Source organism: Microcaecilia unicolor, chromosome 4 (assembly GCF_901765095.1).
Source record: "Microcaecilia unicolor chromosome 4, aMicUni1.1, whole genome shotgun sequence".
NCBI lineage: Eukaryota > Metazoa > Chordata > Amphibia > Gymnophiona > Siphonopidae > Microcaecilia > Microcaecilia unicolor.
In genome coordinates this window covers 88274474-88292294 of record NC_044034.1, presented here as the reverse complement: position 1 = coordinate 88292294, position 17821 = coordinate 88274474, and the positions used below count along the sequence as shown (strand labels likewise).

General features: G+C 42.8%; 1 protein-coding gene across 1 annotated transcript in view; it reads left to right on the top strand.

Moving 5' to 3' along the window:
• FOXO1 (forkhead box O1) overlaps positions 1-16807 on the top strand; it is a 116381-nt gene extending 99574 nt beyond the window's left edge. Inside the window, 7 exon segments of the mRNA XM_030200418.1 lie at positions 2958-3383; positions 3385-3442; positions 3445-3480; positions 3483-3955; positions 3958-4030; positions 4033-4319; positions 16694-16807. Of these exon segments, the coding sequence (XP_030056278.1) occupies positions 2958-3383; positions 3385-3442; positions 3445-3480; positions 3483-3955; positions 3958-4030; positions 4033-4307 (1341 nt within the window). The 3' untranslated portion in view covers positions 4308-4319; positions 16694-16807.
• Positions 16808-17821: the final 1014 nt, after the last annotated feature.

The window sequence follows — 17821 nt, the reverse complement described above, 5'->3', positions numbered from 1 at the left end:
ACGGTAGAGTCTGAAGTGTTGCCAATTGTTATATGAGGCTATCACAACATTGCACAGGCTGAATGCTGCCAGTGCTGTCTAATTTATCGGTGAGACAGTTCAGTGAAGCATAACAAAAATTGAGATAGATATTCAATTTTGATATTACATTTTATTTTTGTTACATTTGTTCCCCCGCGCTTTCCCACTCATGGCAGGCTCAATGCGGCTTACATATTGTATACAGGTACTTATTTGTACCTGGGGCAATGGAGGATTAAGTGACTTGCCCAGAGTCACAAGGAACTGCCTGTGCCTGAAGTGGGAATCGAACTCAGTTTCTCAGGACCAAAGTCCACCACCCTAACCACTAGGTCACTCATCTTTTTTTGGGAGGGGAGGGGGTTCAGATGCTTGGGAGGATACTATTAAATATAAACATACTTGTGTGTCTTGCTCACTTTTCTCTACTTTTTATCTAGATTGTAAGCTCTTTGAGCAGGGACTGTCTTTTGTGTATGGTGTACAGCGCTGCGTATGCCTTGTAGCGCTATAGAAATAAGTAGTAGTAGTACTTTTTTCTATATAATCAGTCTCAGTGAGGGTTGGGAAGGAGTGAATGTGTATATGACAGGCTGAGTTGAAATGTTAAGAATTTTTGACGACTTTCCTTTAGTTCGTACTGCTATCACTTAAACATGCATTGTGTACTTAGCCTTTTCCTTTAAGGGACTGTCATCAGAGCATCTTTGGCATCTCTGAAAAGGTATAATGAAACTTATATGTATTGTAATAAGATCAGTAATGCATTCTTCATCTCCAAGCTGGGTGGCCTCAAATGCCTCATTATACATTCATATTTGCCTATTTGTTGTCTCAAAACTGATATTTTCAAACTTTGCCAGTGGCGGCCCTACCATTAGACCAACTGAGGCAGGGGCCTCAGACAGCACTCTCCAGGGAGCGGCACTCTTCCCTTCCCTCCTCAACCCTTTTCCCACGTTTACATTGTTTTTTCTTTGCCAAAAGGCGATAGTGGCAGCGATTCCCATAGGCTGTCCTGTCGCTGGCACCAGCCTCTTTTCCATACTGCTGCCTGCTCTTGAAGTAACTTCCTGTTTTTCCAGACACAGTAGAGCAAGGAGACCGGTGTCTGCGGCACCTTGACAGGGCAGTCTATGGGACTTGCTGCTGCCTTTTGGGAAAGAATGAAATAAGGTAAACAAACGTAGGGAAGTGGGGAGATGTCAGACTAGGAAGGGGCAGCACCTCATCTCTGCCTTGGGTGGCAGATTGACTTGAGCTGCTCCTGAACTTAGTATAGTCATTTTTACAGTTTCGCTGATGCTCTCAAGTACCTAGTCAACTTTCTAGCCTCTAAGAAAGTAATTTTCTTAACGTGCCTGGCTTAAAAAGGCAAATAGATACTCATTTAGATGCCTTATGGCGTTCGTTTTCAAAAGAGAATAAAGTCCCAAAAGCGGCATAGAACGGCAGACTTTTTTTTCGCAAAAACATCCAAATTGTGATTTTCAAAACTCGTATTTGAGACGTTTTTCTCTTCAGTTTGTGTAATCCACAAGGGGTATATTGGAGTGTGTTTTGAACGGGCCCAGAATTTAATCATTTTTCAGCAAGATGAAAACGCATAGTGCAAAAATTGTGATGTTTTTATCTATAGACCCGTTTCAATCATGACTATAAGTCACACAAGTTTGCCCTAATTGACTCAGCTGACCACTGGGACAGATTAAGCAATGACCCCCCCCCCCCCAATATCCCCCGTGTCACTGACCTCCTCCCACCCCTCCTAAGATGTGACAGTACATACCAGGCTCTGATGGCATCAGGACATTATGGCCATTCCTAGTAGAGCAGCAACCTGGACTCATGAGTGAGCTAGTGGTCAGTGCAGGGGACTGTTAAAAAAAAAAAAAAAGGGGGGGACCAGGTTTATATCCCACTCTAATAGTACACTTGTGGGGAATTTGTGAGCCCACTGTACCTATACGAGATTTATTTATTAGATTTATCTATACTTGCAGGCTTGAGGGCTATTGTCGTGGTTGTCCAGTTAGGTATAGTAGGGTTTTTTTTTTTTTTTTTTGCAGTTACTGAAGGGCTTACAATACAAAATGAGTGTAAGGTGGGATGTTCCTGGGACCTCTTATGTGAAGTCCACTGCAGTGTCCCCTTAGACTGCCTCACTGCTCTGCGGGATGTTTGTGTGGCCAGTCTACTAAGAATGCTGGCCATCCAGGACCATCCAAATGGCTGTTTGTGCCTTTTTTTTTTTGTTTTTGAAAATGGAACCTAAAGAAGGAAAGATGCAAAAAAAGTTCAGAAAATAGCAATTTTTGAAACAAAAAGTTAGGTGTTGCCATGTTCAGGATGAGATTTCGTAGATATTTTCATTGAAAACATCTTCAATTTGACTTGAATCTCTTATCGAAAATGTCCCTTCACGTGTCTTTATAAAATAGTGCCATGTGTCTTTGGAAAGTATTAACGTAAGCAGCAGAAACTGCACTTACCTTGCAGATGTAAGCAGGTGTAAATGTCCATGCCTAGAATAATCAAATATGTGCATGTACTTAACAAACTCTGCCCATACTTTGCCCTTGTACGTGCCCACCAGCAAACTGTTTACCATATCATTGCAAGTACTTTGCCAGTCGGGAGTTTGTAAGAGACCATTTATATGCATATGTGGCCACATATGCGTGAAATTGACTCTGTAAAATTACCTCTTATATGGGTGATTGAAGTCCATAGTCTGTGATACAGCCTGGAATATTGGCCCTTCAACCCTGCGTTGTAATTCCTAAATCACCATGCCTTCCCAGCCATTTCATCTAGCAGTATTAATGTCTATTTTCATAATATAAGCATTGTACAGTAATTTATTTTTGCAAACTTGATATACTATAAAATGTGTTAAACTGAGGATGACTGTTTTCTGTTCTCTTGTTTTGTAGAATTCAATTCGTCATAATTTATCACTGCATAGCAAGTTTATCAGAGTACAAAATGAAGGAACTGGGAAAAGCTCTTGGTGGATGTTGAACCCTGAGGGAGGGAAAAGTGGCAAGTCTCCTCGAAGAAGAGCTGCATCAATGGACAACAACAACAGTAGCAAGTTTGCTAAGAGTAGGGGCAGAGCTGCTAAGAAAAAAGCAGCTCTTCAAGCAAGTCAAGAGGGTAATGGTGACAGCCCTGGATCACAGTTTTCAAAGTGGCCTGGAAGCCCCAGCTCTCACAGTAATGATGACTTTGATACATGGGGCACATTTCGACCTAGAACTAGCTCCAATGCTAGTACAGTTAGTGGAAGACTTTCCCCAATCATGCCAGAGCAAGATGATTTAGGGGATGGGGATGTACATTCTCTAGTATATTCTTCACTCCGCTTCAAAAATGGCATCTACTTTGCCTAGCCTATCTGAGATGAGTAATTCTGAAAACATGAAAATCTGTTGGATAATCTGAACCTTCTGTCACCAACACATCACTGTCTGTATCAACTCAGTCATCACCTGTCTCAATGATGCAGAAGACAGCAGGTTATTCTTCAATATACATCACCAACACAAGTATGGGATCACCAAACCCAGATTACAGAAAATTTACTTATGGTCAAGCCAGTCTGAACTCTTTGCCCCAGTTGTCTATGCAAACGCTTCAAGATACTAAATCAAGTTATGGAACTATCAACCAATATAATTGCCCAGCAGGACTCCTTAAAGAGCTACTTACCTCTGATTCTCCTCCAAACAATGATATTCTTGTACAAGTGGATGCTGTTTCTCAACCTAATAGTAGAGCGTTGAGTCAAAATGTTTTGATGGTAACAAATTCAGTTATGCCATCATCTTATGGGAGACAACCACCTCGCAGCAAAATGAGCCCTAATGTTCACCCACACCATGCACATGCCCAGCACACATCTGCAGTTAATGGTCATGCCTTATCACACCACGGTGAACACAATGGCACCACAGTTCAGGTTTAAATCGCTTGTCTACAGTTAAATCTTCATTACAAGTGCCTGTGGTCAGCCCAATCAGATGAGTACCATGAACCCATACTCTGCTCTTAACAGCTGCAATGGCTATGAAGAATGGGATCTCTTCATCAGGAGAAAACTTCCCAGTGACTTAGATGACATGTTAATTGAGTGTTTTGAGTGTTTGGAATGTGACATGGAGTCAATTATCAGTAATGATCTTATGGATGGAGAAACAGACTTTAACTTTGATAGTGTGTTGCCTAACCAAAGTTTTTCTCACAATGTAAAGACGACCACACACAGCTGGGTATCAGGCTAGACTATTGAACAGGTAAGTTAATTTTGTGGAGAAATTCTTAAAAATGCATTATATAAAGTTATAAAATTAAATTTGTAAAATTGTTTCCATGTCTTCAATAGTACACTAAATGTTGAGAGAGAGAGAACATAAGAATTCTGTTTATAGAGCACAAGACTTTCTTTGGGCACAATGTGTAATAAATCCAGATAACTAGTTTACAGTTATTTCAGTGTTTCTAAAAATGAATGCTTTTACTTCAAGTGGGATCTGGGAAATCCCACTTGAAGTAAAAGCATTCATTTTTAGAAACACTGAAATAACTGTAAACTAGTTATCTGGATTTTATTACACATTGTGCCCAAAGAAAGTCTTGTGCTCCTATAAACAGAATTATTTCCCAGATCTGTTTCTAATGACTCCAGTGGCAATGCAGGATATATTTGCATATATGGCAAATCCAGTATATGAAATTTCTCATGCATGTTTATTATTGATAGCTTTAAATCCTACTTAAGGAGGGAGTGGTAGTTACTATCATGTTGTTAAGGGAATAATGAACAATTTCTGCTGAATAATGCTTTAAATAGCAAAATATTGTGCTTTATTTTCTTAACCCAAGTTTTTTTTTTTTACACTTTACTGTGAGAGATATCTGAGACGGCAGTGCATGCAGAACCTCATTTTACACTATGAATAACACAGCTTGAGTTGAACTTTGAAAAAACTGCATTATTTTACCTTCACACGGTCCAGTGCTTCTGGGCAGCTGTTTAAAGAAGCTGTAGGTAATGTAAATTCCATACTTTACTCCCAGAACATACTGGGTTATCATTCTGTCTAATGGTTGTGGGTGGGGGCTAATCCTCCCGTCACTCCGTGCTCCCTAGGCCACTGGCATCAAAGTTATCTGTTGACTTCCTAGCAGTAATCTTACTACCAGGGGTCAAGCTGTCAAATGGGGCCAGAGGTAATGTAAATTTTGTGACCTTCCCACCACTCTGAAGTTGATTCCTAGCTGTAGTCTTCTGGTTATTACTGCTAGGGATTGCGCTATCAATAATAAAGCTACTTGTGAGATTGAATGCAAGTTGGGGGGGGGGGGGGGGGGGCTACCACACTGCGATACCAAGTTACCATAGGTTAGTAATTCTCATAGTAAAATAAGGTTTGGTAAAATGTGCTGTTTTACCTCAGCTTAGTAACTGCTGCCCTAAGTGTATGGTCACCAGAACAGATTGGAGAAGCCCGGACTGAAAGATAATCTTTTACATCAGGTAGCTGGTCTTGCTATTCATTCTGCTGTTCATGTGACATCATTTTTCTTAAATATGATTTATAGTGTTCCCAGTGTAATCATGATTTGTAATACATACAGATTTGTAGATATACTCTTTACAAGAGGCTCTGCCAAACATAGAGCCTTAATAAGATAAGTGGAGGTCTGCACTGGTAAGTCCTTCCACATACAGAGGGAGCTACACATTGAGGGGAGGGGAGGTAGAAATCACCCCCCCCACACACATACACACATACATCGGAGAAGATTTATAAAATTTTAGCATCTCCCCCTCTCCCTCTCCCCTAGCAACTAAACCAATCCCTATGAGGCTCAACTCCTCTGGCAGACCCTGGCTCCCCCAATCCCTACCCCAACTTTACCGAGGATCCCTGGTGTCTAGTGGAGTGGAAGTGATGCCCACTTGCTCTCACTGTCTCAAATAGCTACAGAGACCTCTAGTAGTAATATTGCAAGGTTACATCTAGGGGATAGGCTTCCATGTAAGGGCATTATGAAAGCCTAACTCTTACCAAGAAATGATAAAATAAAATAATCTCCTTGTCACTTGCAGCAGATGAATCCAGGAAATAGTGGGTTTAAGTCCGCCTACCAGGAGATAGCGATAAAACAAACTAAAGGCAGTGATTGCCGGACAGCCAGCTCCTTCCTCAGTTAATATGTCTATCTCAGCAGGTGGTTGGACGGCTTTTTCTCCAGCTCCTGGGCCCAAGGCCTCTGAGGGTGCTCCTGGGCCAGTGGCCAGTTTGAGACGGGGTGGCGGGACTGGTGGTGTCCCCTTTGGCAGCATACGCAGTTGCTGGGTCCCTGCTGCACCTCAAATTCCCTCTCTACAGGCTTTTTGCTGTTCTTTTCCTTCCCTGTTTCTGCCTCCTCACTTAAATTTTATGGCTCTCTTTTTTTATTTATTTATTTATTTATTATTATTATTTTTTTTTTATTTAAGAGAAACATACAAGCACAGGGAAGTTTGTTTTTGCTGAGAGCAGGTTTGTGTTACTGCTGTCCGAGTCCTGTTTTCTGTTCCCTGCTTGTCTGAGCCTGCCTCGAAGTGGAGTTGGAGAGTTTTTTTTTTTCTTCAGCTCAGCTGTCAGTTCCCGTGCATTTCCGGTCCGGGGTAAGCCCTGCTGGGTTCCTGTTCGGGGACAGTCAATGGCAGCGGAGGCGGTAAAACGCTGTACACGATTGCGGGAAACGGCGTTCGGCAGCGGGGCCTTTGCAGCGCAAGGGTGCGCTGATTTTGAGGGACTCGGAGTGTGGCCCCCCCCCCGGCTTTCCCGCCCGGAGCCTGGCGATTCTCGCGCCATTTTGCAATCGGTCGCGGAGCCGGCTCCGGTAGCGGTTTTGGGCAAAGCTGCTTCTCCGCTGGTAGGGGAGTCGGGGGGGCCATCAGGCACTTGGCGGGTGGTGCAGGCGCCATGGCTGCGACCTCCTCCGTTGGGGGGGAGAGGTTTTCGCCAAAGTTTATTTTGCTACTCCATCAGGCGTTTTTGTTGAAAAAGGCCTTGCCTCCCCATCACGTAGCTGCGACAGCTTCGGGCCTTTGATCCTCTCAGGTGGTCTGGGGGTAACCAAGAGATTTTGGGTTTTTCCCCAGAGGATTTCTCCTCCCTTAAAAAGCCTAGGTTTTTTGGGGGGGTCTGAGGAGGGGTCCTGCATTCAGTCGCCTGCAGCTTCCTCCGTGGTGGCTCACTCGGAGCAGACGGGGGTAGAGGACGGAGTCCTCACTGACTCTTCCACCGTGAGGATTTTCCATAAGGAGGAGTTGTCCTCCTTTATCTCTCAGGCGCTGGAAGTCCTAAATATAGAGGACCCTGAGCTTGTGGCTTCTCAGGTGGTCAACCCCAAGATGGCTAGTACCAGACGACCGTCTAAGGCCTTTCTGGTGCATGAAGCTATTGAAGTTGATTTTGGCCCAGTAAGCGGATCCAGATGGGGGGCTAAAAGTAGCCAGGGCTATCACAAGGCTGTATCCGGTTTCACCAGACTGTTGAGAGCAGTTTGCTCTACCTAGGGTGGATGCCCTGGTGACGGTGGTCACTAAGAAGACTACTCTTCCAGTGGAAGGTGGTGTGGCACTTAAGGATATGTAAGACAGGAGGCTAGAGGCCCTCTTTAAAAACATGCCTTTGAGGTGGCCGCTTTGACACTTCAAGCTTCTGTTTGTAGTTCTTATGCTGCTAGAGCTTGTCTCAGTTGGCTACATTCTGTCATGGATTCGATTTCGGAGTCTTGATATGCCCGGAACCTCTCAGATGTCACTGATGGATATTGGGCTGGCGTACTTGGCGGATGCCTTGTATGATTTGGTCCATGCTTCGGGCCTTGACCATTTCCTCTCGGCGTCTTCTGTGGCTCAGTCATTGGGCCGCAGATATGGCCTCTAAGCAACGGCTCATTAAATTGCCTTTTCAAGAGAAATTGCTTTTTGGGGAAGACCTAGAAAAGATTGTTAAAGATTTGGGGGATTCCAAATATCAGTGTCTTCCGGAGGATAGACCCAAGTCTACTTCCAGGCAGAGAGCCTCGAGGTCATGTTTCAGAGAGACTTGACGGTATCGCCCGGGGCAGTCCATCGAAGCCTTTCAGTGTCCTCGTTTTGGGCAGCATTCTTCCTTTCACAACGAGAAGCGTCTGGCTGGACATCCCTCTTGTCAGGGGGCTCCTCAGGCCTCCCAATGATGGGGCACAGGTCCACTTGGGAGGAGAGCAGATCGTTGGTCAGTCTCTGTTTCTTCCAGAGTGGGCCAGAATTACTTTGGACCTGTGTGTCCTCGATGTGTGCGAGAAGGTTACAAGCTAGATTCTCTCCCCTCACAGACTTTTTTTTCTGGAGTCCCGCTGTGTATCGCGGGCCAAGAGGGACAGCGGTTCTGCAGTGTTTGCGAGGACCTGCGGATAAGGGCTATCATGCCTGTTCCTCCTCTCGAAAGGCGCACAAGTTGGTACTCAATCTTCTTTGTGGTTCCAAGAAGGGAGGGACTTTTCAGCCTATTCTCGATCTCGGAAAAGTAAGTTTTTTGCGGGTTTGTCACTTCCGCATGGAGACATTGACAGTTATTGCTGCTGTTCAACCAGGCAAGTTTTTGACGGCTTTTGATTTGAGGGAAGCTTACCTGCACATTCCCATTTGGCAGCACCATCAGAGATTTCTCAGATTTGCGGTGCTGGATCAGCACTTCCAGTTTTCGGGCCCTTCCTTTCGGAACGGCCACTGCCCCACGCACTTTTTCCAAGGTCGTGGTGGTGCCGGCATTACTTGCGGAAGGAGGGGATTCGAGTGCATCCATGTCTCGCGCGACTGACTGATTCGGGCGATGACAGCAGAGGAGAGTTGAGTGGTCACAGGGCCGAGTGATTGCGGTGTTGCAATCCTTAGGTTGGGTGGTCAATATGGACAAGTCATCTGGTTAGTACTCAGTCTGGAGTATCTTGGATTGCAATTAGATATGAAGCGGGGGAAGGTGTTTCTCCCCGAGGGGCAAAGGATCAAATTGCGTTCTCGCGCTCCTATGTTCAGCTCGGTTCCATGACTGCGAACTTGGAGGTCATTCCATGAGCAAGGGCTCACATGCGGCCTCTTCATAATTTCCTTTTGAGCAGATGGTCGCCGACGTCGCTGGATTATCAATGACGCCTTCCTTGTTCAAGCCGGGCTAGGGACAGTCTCGCGTGGTGGCTCCTGTCAGCCAGTTGCAGAAGGGTGTTTCTCTGGCGTCTCCCAATTGGGTGGTAGTTGTGATGTATGCCAGCCTTACGGGCTGGGGAGCCCATTGTCTTCATTGAGTAGCCCAGGGATCGTGGACCCCTCTCAAAGCGACTTGGCCAATAAATCGTCTGGAGTTGTGAGCAGTTGTGAATGCGCTGCGGAGATTTCAGGACCTTCTGCAGGGGCAGGCGGTTCGTGAGAGGAGGCAGTTGAGGAAGAAGGGATTTTCAGGACCAGTCATTGCCACTCTTTTGGGGGCACGGAAGCAGTCTACTTCAGCAGCATACGCGTGAGTGTGGAAAGCTTTCTCGGTGTGCTTTGCGTGCTGAATCACCTTTTTGGGCGGACGTTCCGGTTATTCTGGAGTTCCTTCATGATGGTCTTCAAAAGGGATTGGCATATAATTCCCTTCGAGTGCAGGTGGCCGCACTAGCTTGTTTTAGGTGCAAACTGGACGGTTCCTCTTTAGCAGCTCACTCTGATGTGGTCCGTTTCCTACGCGGGGCTCTTCAGCCTCCTCTGTGGCAGCTGTGCCCAGCGTGGCATCTGAATGTGGTACTGCGAGCCCTCCAGGCTCCACCGTTTGAGCTGTTGAATAAGGTTTCTGAGAAGGATCTAACACAAGACAGTGTTTTTGGTGGACATTGCTTCGGCTGGGAGGATTTCTGAAATTCAGGCTTTGTCTTGCAGAGATCCTTTTTTGCAGTTTTCTGAAGCAGGTGTGTCGATCAGGACGGTGCCGTCATTTCTACCTAAAGTGGTTTCGGCTTTCCATGTCAGTCAGGAGGTTTTATCTTCCATCTTTTCGAAGAGAGGATTATCCGGGGGAGTTTGCCTTGCTACGTTTACTGGACGTGCGGAGAGCCTTGTTTCGGTACTTGCAGATCTCTAACGAGTTTCGACACTCGGATCATCTCTTTGTTGCTCTTGTCGGGATCGAAAAGAGGTGAGGCGGCTTCTAAGGCTTCCATTGCTCGCTGGATTAGGGAAGCCATTGGAGCAGTGTATCTGCTACAAGGGCTCCAGTGGCCCTGAAGGCGCATTCTACTCTGGCACAGGCGGCTTCTTGGGTGGATGCGTCGGCCTTATCTCTGGAAGAGATTTGTCAGGCAGCTACTTGGGCGTCCCGTCATACTTTTGCGAAGCATTACAGGCTAGACGTTTCTGCTCAGGAGGATGCGAGTTTTGGGGCGGGAGTGTTGGTGCGGGGAGCGTTGGCTTCCCACCCTACTTAAGGAATGCTTTGGTACATCCCACTAGTTCCTGGATTCATGTGCTGCAAGTGACAAGGAAGGTAAAATTGTCTTACCTGATGATTTTCTTTCCTTTAATGCAGCAGATGAATCCAGGATCCCTCCCTAGTTCAGCCGATGGTTTTTTCATTTTCCGCGCAGTGTGGCTATTTTTTCCTTCTGGGTTCTCTTTTGCAGAGTTCAGAGAGAGATGGGAACACGGAAAGGATTCCGATTTCTGGATCAACTTCCAGTTATTTTGAAGTTCTTATTTGGTTCTCTGTTTTTCATAGTGAGGATGGTTTAAGGTTGTTTTTAGTTTCATATTTTTGGCCTTGGCAAATGCTTACGAATGACATAACTAACTGAGGAAGGAGCTGGCTGTCTGGCATCACTGCCTTTAGTTTGTTTATCTCTATCTCCACCTGCTGGTAGGCGGACTTAACCCACTAGTTCCTGGATTCATCTGTTGTGTTAAAGGGAAGAAAATTATCAGGTAAGACATAATTTTACCTTCCCTCCTGCTGCGTGAAGCTGCTAAACCAATCCCACTGCAGGTACTTTCTGGTATGAAAGAATAGCAAACACATTCACCATTTTAGACTTAAAGATATTCAACAAAAACTTCAAAGAAAAAACAATATTTATTTTCATACTTTATATCCTTCTAAATTGCCATATATCAAGGCGAGTTAAGTCAAAAATCTACCACAATACCATAAAATACAGGGCCGTGCTGATGCGGTAAGCGGGGTAAGTGCCGCAGGGGGGCGCCATCTTCTGGGGGGCGCCGCCGCTGCATGCTTACCTTGCCCCTCCCGCTCCCATGTAGGAACTGCCCGCCCTCTTCTCCCCCCCCCCCCAAGATCCCTTTCCTTTTTTTTTTTTCTTTTAAATTTACCTCCTCCAGCAGCGCAGCGGCAAGTGAAGGAGGCGGCGCTCCCAGTCCCGACGTCTCTAGCCTTCCATTGGTTCGCTCAGTGTCCCGCCTTCTTCTGACGTCATCGTCGGAAAGAAGGCGGAACAGTGAGCGAACCAATGGAAGGCTAGAAGACGTCGGGACTGGGAGTGCCGCCTCCTTCACTGACGCTGCGCTGCCGGAGGAAGGTAAATTTAAAAGAAAAACAAAAAAAAAAAGGAAAGGGATCTTGGGGGGAGAAGAGGGCGGGCAGTTCCTACATGGGAGCGGGAGGGCAGGGGAGAGAGGAGCATAGATGGGAGGGCAGGGTTCATGGAAGGGAGAGAGGGGAATTGCTTGATCGGGATGAATGGCGGGGGCAGGGGACAGATGGGCATGGATGGGTGGGAGGGTAGGGCTCAGGGAGAGAGGGGAATCGCTGCCCTTGGAGCCAGGCAGGTGCGGGGGGACGGCGGCGGTGCCAGCGCCAACTGGTAGTCTGCAGGGGGGCGCCAGAGACCCTTGGCACGGCCCTGATATAAAATATATAAAATCAAATAGTACACAAAAAATTAAGCAACAAAATTAATACATATGTTAAAAGTACAAACTAAGTAAACATACACCTGCCTAAATACATGGGTCTTCAGAGCCATATGGAAGTCTCAAATATCCCGCAAACAATGCAGTGTAAAAGGCAAGGAATTCCACAAAAATAGGGCATGAGAAGAATAACACCTATGCATGAGTGCAGCTGTATGCTATGATAAAAGCAAATGTAAAATGTAATAGATGGAAGGCCTTGTGACTTACGTAGTAACATGAGAATTTTACACTGCACATTCTATTCAGTGCATTAAAGCAGGGATAACATGGTCAGACTTAGAAATACACTATACAAGCCATAAAGCTGCATTTAACACCAGCTGAACAGAATGACGATTAGATTCTGGCAGGCCATGTAAAACCTCATTCTCAGAATCAACATAAGATACAATAACCTGATTAACTTTATGAAAGTCAGACTGTGGCAAAACTGGGTGTAAACAATGAAGTACATTCAATTAATAAAAAAGCATTATGAACTGTAAAGCATGAGTCAACTAATTGGCAGTAAGGCATTAGTGCAGTACTGGCCTGCCTAGTACAGTCTAGAACTATATGATTTCCCATGAGGATGGATGTACCTACATATGCCCTGCTTAGAGTGAATATCTGAGATCTGTAATACGGAAACACTGCTTCCAGTATAGCATACTGAAGCCATTATGGCCTGGCTTCAGCACTAGTTTTTTTTTTTAATGAAATTTCTTGTAGTGTTCGCAATGTTTCTACATAGACTAGAACCAAATCTCATCTCAGGTAGTGACAAGTCCATGTGAAATATCATTGGCATACAGGAGTGGTCATTAGAAGTTGTTCAGATTCAAACTTTAAATCCATTACCCCAATTAGAATGTTCTGGAGATCCACCAGACATGACTTGGGCAAAAGCCAATGCACATCTCATCAACCTGGTAATTGTATCCAAAATTTGTTTTGAGTCACTAAGAAGAACGTAGGTTTTTACTTTTTATCTAAAGCCTAATAGATTTCATATCACATCTGCTTTCAGTAGGTAAACTGTTCCACACTGGCACTGCAGTAGAGAGCATCCTAGCTTTAGTGGACAGCTTCTTACCTTAAGCAAAGCGGGCGATAGTCATGGTGCCCGAGTACATATAACCCTCTTGCTTGGATACCATAATTGTACCTTTGTATTGGGGAGGTGCTCATTAGGGCAGGATTGGGATTGAAAGTATACTTTGTATGGGGTATACATAGAAAAGAGTTCTTTAAAATAGACACTCATTTATGCATGCACTTTTCCTGAGTCAGTTTTCAAAGGAAACATTTTGCCTTTGAAAATAGATGTAAAATGTTTGCAAACTGTACAGGAGCTTTTTACCCATTTAGACACAGTTTTTGAAGGGCATAGCTGGTACATAAGTACCGCCATACTGGGCAAGACCAAAGGTCCATCAAGCCCCGCATCCTGTTTCAACAGTGGCCAATCCAGGTCACAAATACCTGGTAAGATCCCCAAAAAAGTACAAAACATTTTATACTGCTTATCCCAGAAATAGTGGATTTTCCACAAGTCCATTTAATAATGGTCTATGGACTTTTCCTTTAGGAAGCCGTTCATACCTTTTTAAAACTCTGCTAAACTAACCGCCTTTACCACATTCTCTGCTAATGAATTCCAGAGTTTAATTACACGTTGAGTGAAGAAACATTTTCTCCGATTTGTTTTAAGTTTGCTACTTTGTAGCTTTGTCGCATTCCCCCTAGTTCTAGTATGTTTGGAAAGCGTAAACAGACTCTTCACGTCTACCCGTTTCACTCCACTCATTATTTTATAGACCTCTATCATATCTCCCCTCAGCCGTTTTTTCTGCAAGCTGAAGAGCCCTAGCAGCTTTAGCCTTTTCTCATAGGGTTGTCATCCCATCCCCTTTATCATTTTCATCGCCCTTCTTCACCTTTTCTAATTCCACTATATCTTTTTTTTGAGCTGCGGCAAACAGAATTGAACAGAATATTCGAGGTGTGGTCACACTATGGAGCGATACAAAGGCATTATAACGTCCTCATTTTTGTTTTCTATTCCTTTCCTAATGCCTAGCATTCTATTTGCTTTCTTAGCTGCAGCAGCACACTGAGCAGAAGGTTTAACTAGGTTTGAGTTGAACATATGAAATCCCCCTTGTGATCAGAAAATCAATCCTATATTACCTGTAATTTTTTTTTTTTTTTGGGGGGGGGGGGGGGGGGGGGTCCACATTTATATTTCAAGTTTATTAAAAATTTGATATACTGCCCATTTAGAAAGATCTGGGCGGTTCATAATACTAAAATTGTAAAATTTGAAATCGCAGAAATAAGAAAACCATTGTTAGGATAGAGAGAGATAATGGAAGTAATTCATAGCAGAAAAGTAGAAAATCTTATCTGCTTTGATTAGGCTAATACATAGGCAGGATGTGGTAGGAAGGACCTGTGGCCAGCAGAGCAGGCAAGTAGAGACCAAGGAAGAGGGATGCACATTGGGCCCCTATTTACTCTGGACCCAGCATTGTGTCTTGTCAGCTCTGTCCCAGAACCTCCTCATACCTAACCCCCTGCATGTATATAGAAACTAAGAAAAGGAATATCACCAGTCCTGAAATTCTTTTACAAAGTTGTGGTGGTGATTCCTGCATGGCAAATGAGAGGAAGCCCATAGGAATTGAATGGGCTTCCTCTCATTTGCTGCACAGGAATCGCTAGTGCAGCTTTGTAGAAGAAGCCTTAAATTTGTAGAAAAAGGAGTACAGCAGAATTCTGAAGTATTATTTTTATAGACCACTGTTCAAACAACAAAGGGATTAGAAATGTGTACATACAAAGAAATGCTGTAATATCTAAAAATCATTTTCAGCATATTGTAGACAAATTATAAGTCTTATACCTTTAGTTAAAGCATATATAAAAACAAGTTTCTAGCATATGGAACCAATCATTACAAAATATAAGAATATCAAAAGGAACAGAGGCTTAAAGAACAGAACAAAAGTTAAAGAACCAACATGTGAAATTACCTACTCTTTTCAAAGTGTTCTCTGAAGGGTCTTGTGAAAGGCATGATCCGTTTGGTAAGTCATGAGTACCATCAGCTGCTGCTTTTTAAATTTATTTTTATTTATTTAAAAATTTTCCATTCCACATTATCTGATATTCTAGGTAGATTAAGAAAAACATATATACATAATCAAGTAATAACATAATAAACATCATACAATAATACAAAATGAAGGGCCCTGTTTAATAAGTTGTGCTAAGGGTGCTCTAATGTTTTTAGTGTGTGCTGATTAGTATGCACTAAATGCCAAGTCGCCATAGGAACATATGGTCAACTCTAGCATTTAGTGTGTGTTAAAAACACTAGCATGGCTTAGTAAACAGAGCCCTAAGACTCAACTTGCAAGGCAAAGTAAAATTAAAGTTATATATAGTTAACACTTCAGTGCCAGTGCATAAGGTTGCGGTTTATAGAATGTCTAAATCTAGGCATAGTTAATAGAATACACCTAACACCCATTTTCTGCGACATTTAGTTACAGCCATTTACGCCAATGAAAACCTGGTGTAAATGCTGACGCCTTAATTACACTCTGATCAAGCATATTCTAAAACACTGTGTGTAAATTGAAGGAACACCTATGACCCACCCCACCCATGCCCCTCCCATGGTCACGCCTTCTTTCAGATCCATGTCTTAGAATTTATGTGCATCACTTTATAGAATACGCTTGGACGGTTACATGTGTAAATTCTTATGCCAACTAGTGTCAGTTGCTTAAGTGCAATCATCAGTGCTGATTGGCTTGTTAAACTAAGTTAAGTTGCATGTGTAAATTCAGAATATGACCGGATTTGCATGTACAACTTAAGTTCCACTATACAGAATCTGGGGATATATGCTTTCTTAAACAGACTTGCTTTCAGTCCTTTTCTAAAAGGTAACACATGCTCCAGTTTGTGTATTTCATTTGGCAATTCATAAGACTCATTTTACAAAAAGATGGAATGCCTATTTCTTTTCCATTGACTTTAGAATTTGTGGGGAGTGAATAGAAGCAATAATAGTCAGTGTGGAAGCAGTAATCAGTAGTCAATGGGGCTTCATTATCAAGTACTTGAAAACCTTGAATTTTATCTGTCATCCAACATCCAGGAGCATATCCACAGGTTCATGATATTGGGAGCTTGGGATAGGGCGAAAGCAGAATAAATCTGAAAGGAAGCAGGCACACTCTCTGCTTAGGGGAAGCAGGTCTTAGCAATTTCCTATGCTGCCAGCATACTCACATTCTGGCTTGCCTTAGGTTTTGTTGTTTTTGTTTTATTTAAACAATGTTCTTATGTGTACAGCAGCAGCATTGTTGGGGGAACCTCGTATGAATGATGGAAAATAGCAAAAGCTGACATTGGTCTGCTTAGCCAGTAATTGTATTCTTTATTTGGTTCTGACTGACCAAAAACGTACAAAAAGGGAACCAGCGCAGTGGTTCTCAAATCTGTACTATAGGAACCTTTGGCCAGTTGAGTCTCAGATAACCACAATGAATATGAATGAGAGAAATGTACATATACTGATAAAATCCTTTATGGAATTTTCTTTTAAAATTTATTTTGTCAAGTAATTATTTTTTTTATGTTCTGTTTTTAATTTTGCTATATTAGGTTTCCGTTAAATATACATGAGGAGAAGTCTGGCGTAGGAACTGAGAAAAGAAGTCCAAAGATGTCTTTCATCCTTCTCTAGTTTTCTCAATAAAATTGTTCCTTTTTGCTTTTCATGGGACTTGGCAGAAGTTTTTTTTTTTCCTTTACAGAATGTTTGCAGATTGTGTGCCATTGTTGATGAGAAATGTACTGTTGGAAATTTTATTACTATAAGTGCCAAACTTACTACACCATTCACAGAAAAAAACATTTTGCATCATGTTCTGATTTCAAGTTTTATATGTGAGCTATACATGTGGATTTTTGTAAAGAAATAGCCATTTGGTCCTAAAGTTTTATACACTTCTTTTAATACTGTGATCTCATCTGAAATTCTATTAATGCCACCTGTGACTGACTAAACGTTTAGTCAGAATTCTCTTGGTCTTCATTTGCAGCTGAAATAACTGCCTTACTTTGATATACAATCACATCTGTTTGATAATGAAAATCAGGTAGACTTTGGTGAAAAAATACAGCAACAAAATAGATTACATAGCATCTTGTAAAGCATTTGGTATGCTAGTTTTGTTTTTCCTAAATATACATGAGCACACAAGAGTGTTGGATCTTCACCATAATGAAAACTGCTGGCTTTGAAATAACTTTTTCTAATAAATTAGCATCTCAGTGGAATTATTTCCTTGAAAATAAAGTTTTAACTTTTGCTACAGATTTCTTATATCTCTTCGAACCACAAGCTATCAGGGGCATCATTTGTTTTATTTTTGTATTTTTAACTGGATTAGTACCAGTTTTATAGACACATACTTAATTGGTACAGTATGTACACCCTAGGGTGGTATTCAGAGAGGTTTTTTCATCAGTAATCTTACAGAAATAAAATTCATAAGAATACTTTCAATACTAAGCAAATACCTGTCATATTTTGTAGGCAGAAAAGTAATGTATAATTATAGGTGTTTACATTTCATGTTAAAATATTTAATCAGTTTCATGTATGCTTCTTTCATCATTTCATCTAATCTGATTATCATAACTATGAATACCACAAAGTGTTAAGGATTCATTGGTAAATGTGTATAAAGCATTATAGTATGTTCGTTTCCTGGAGGTTTCATAATG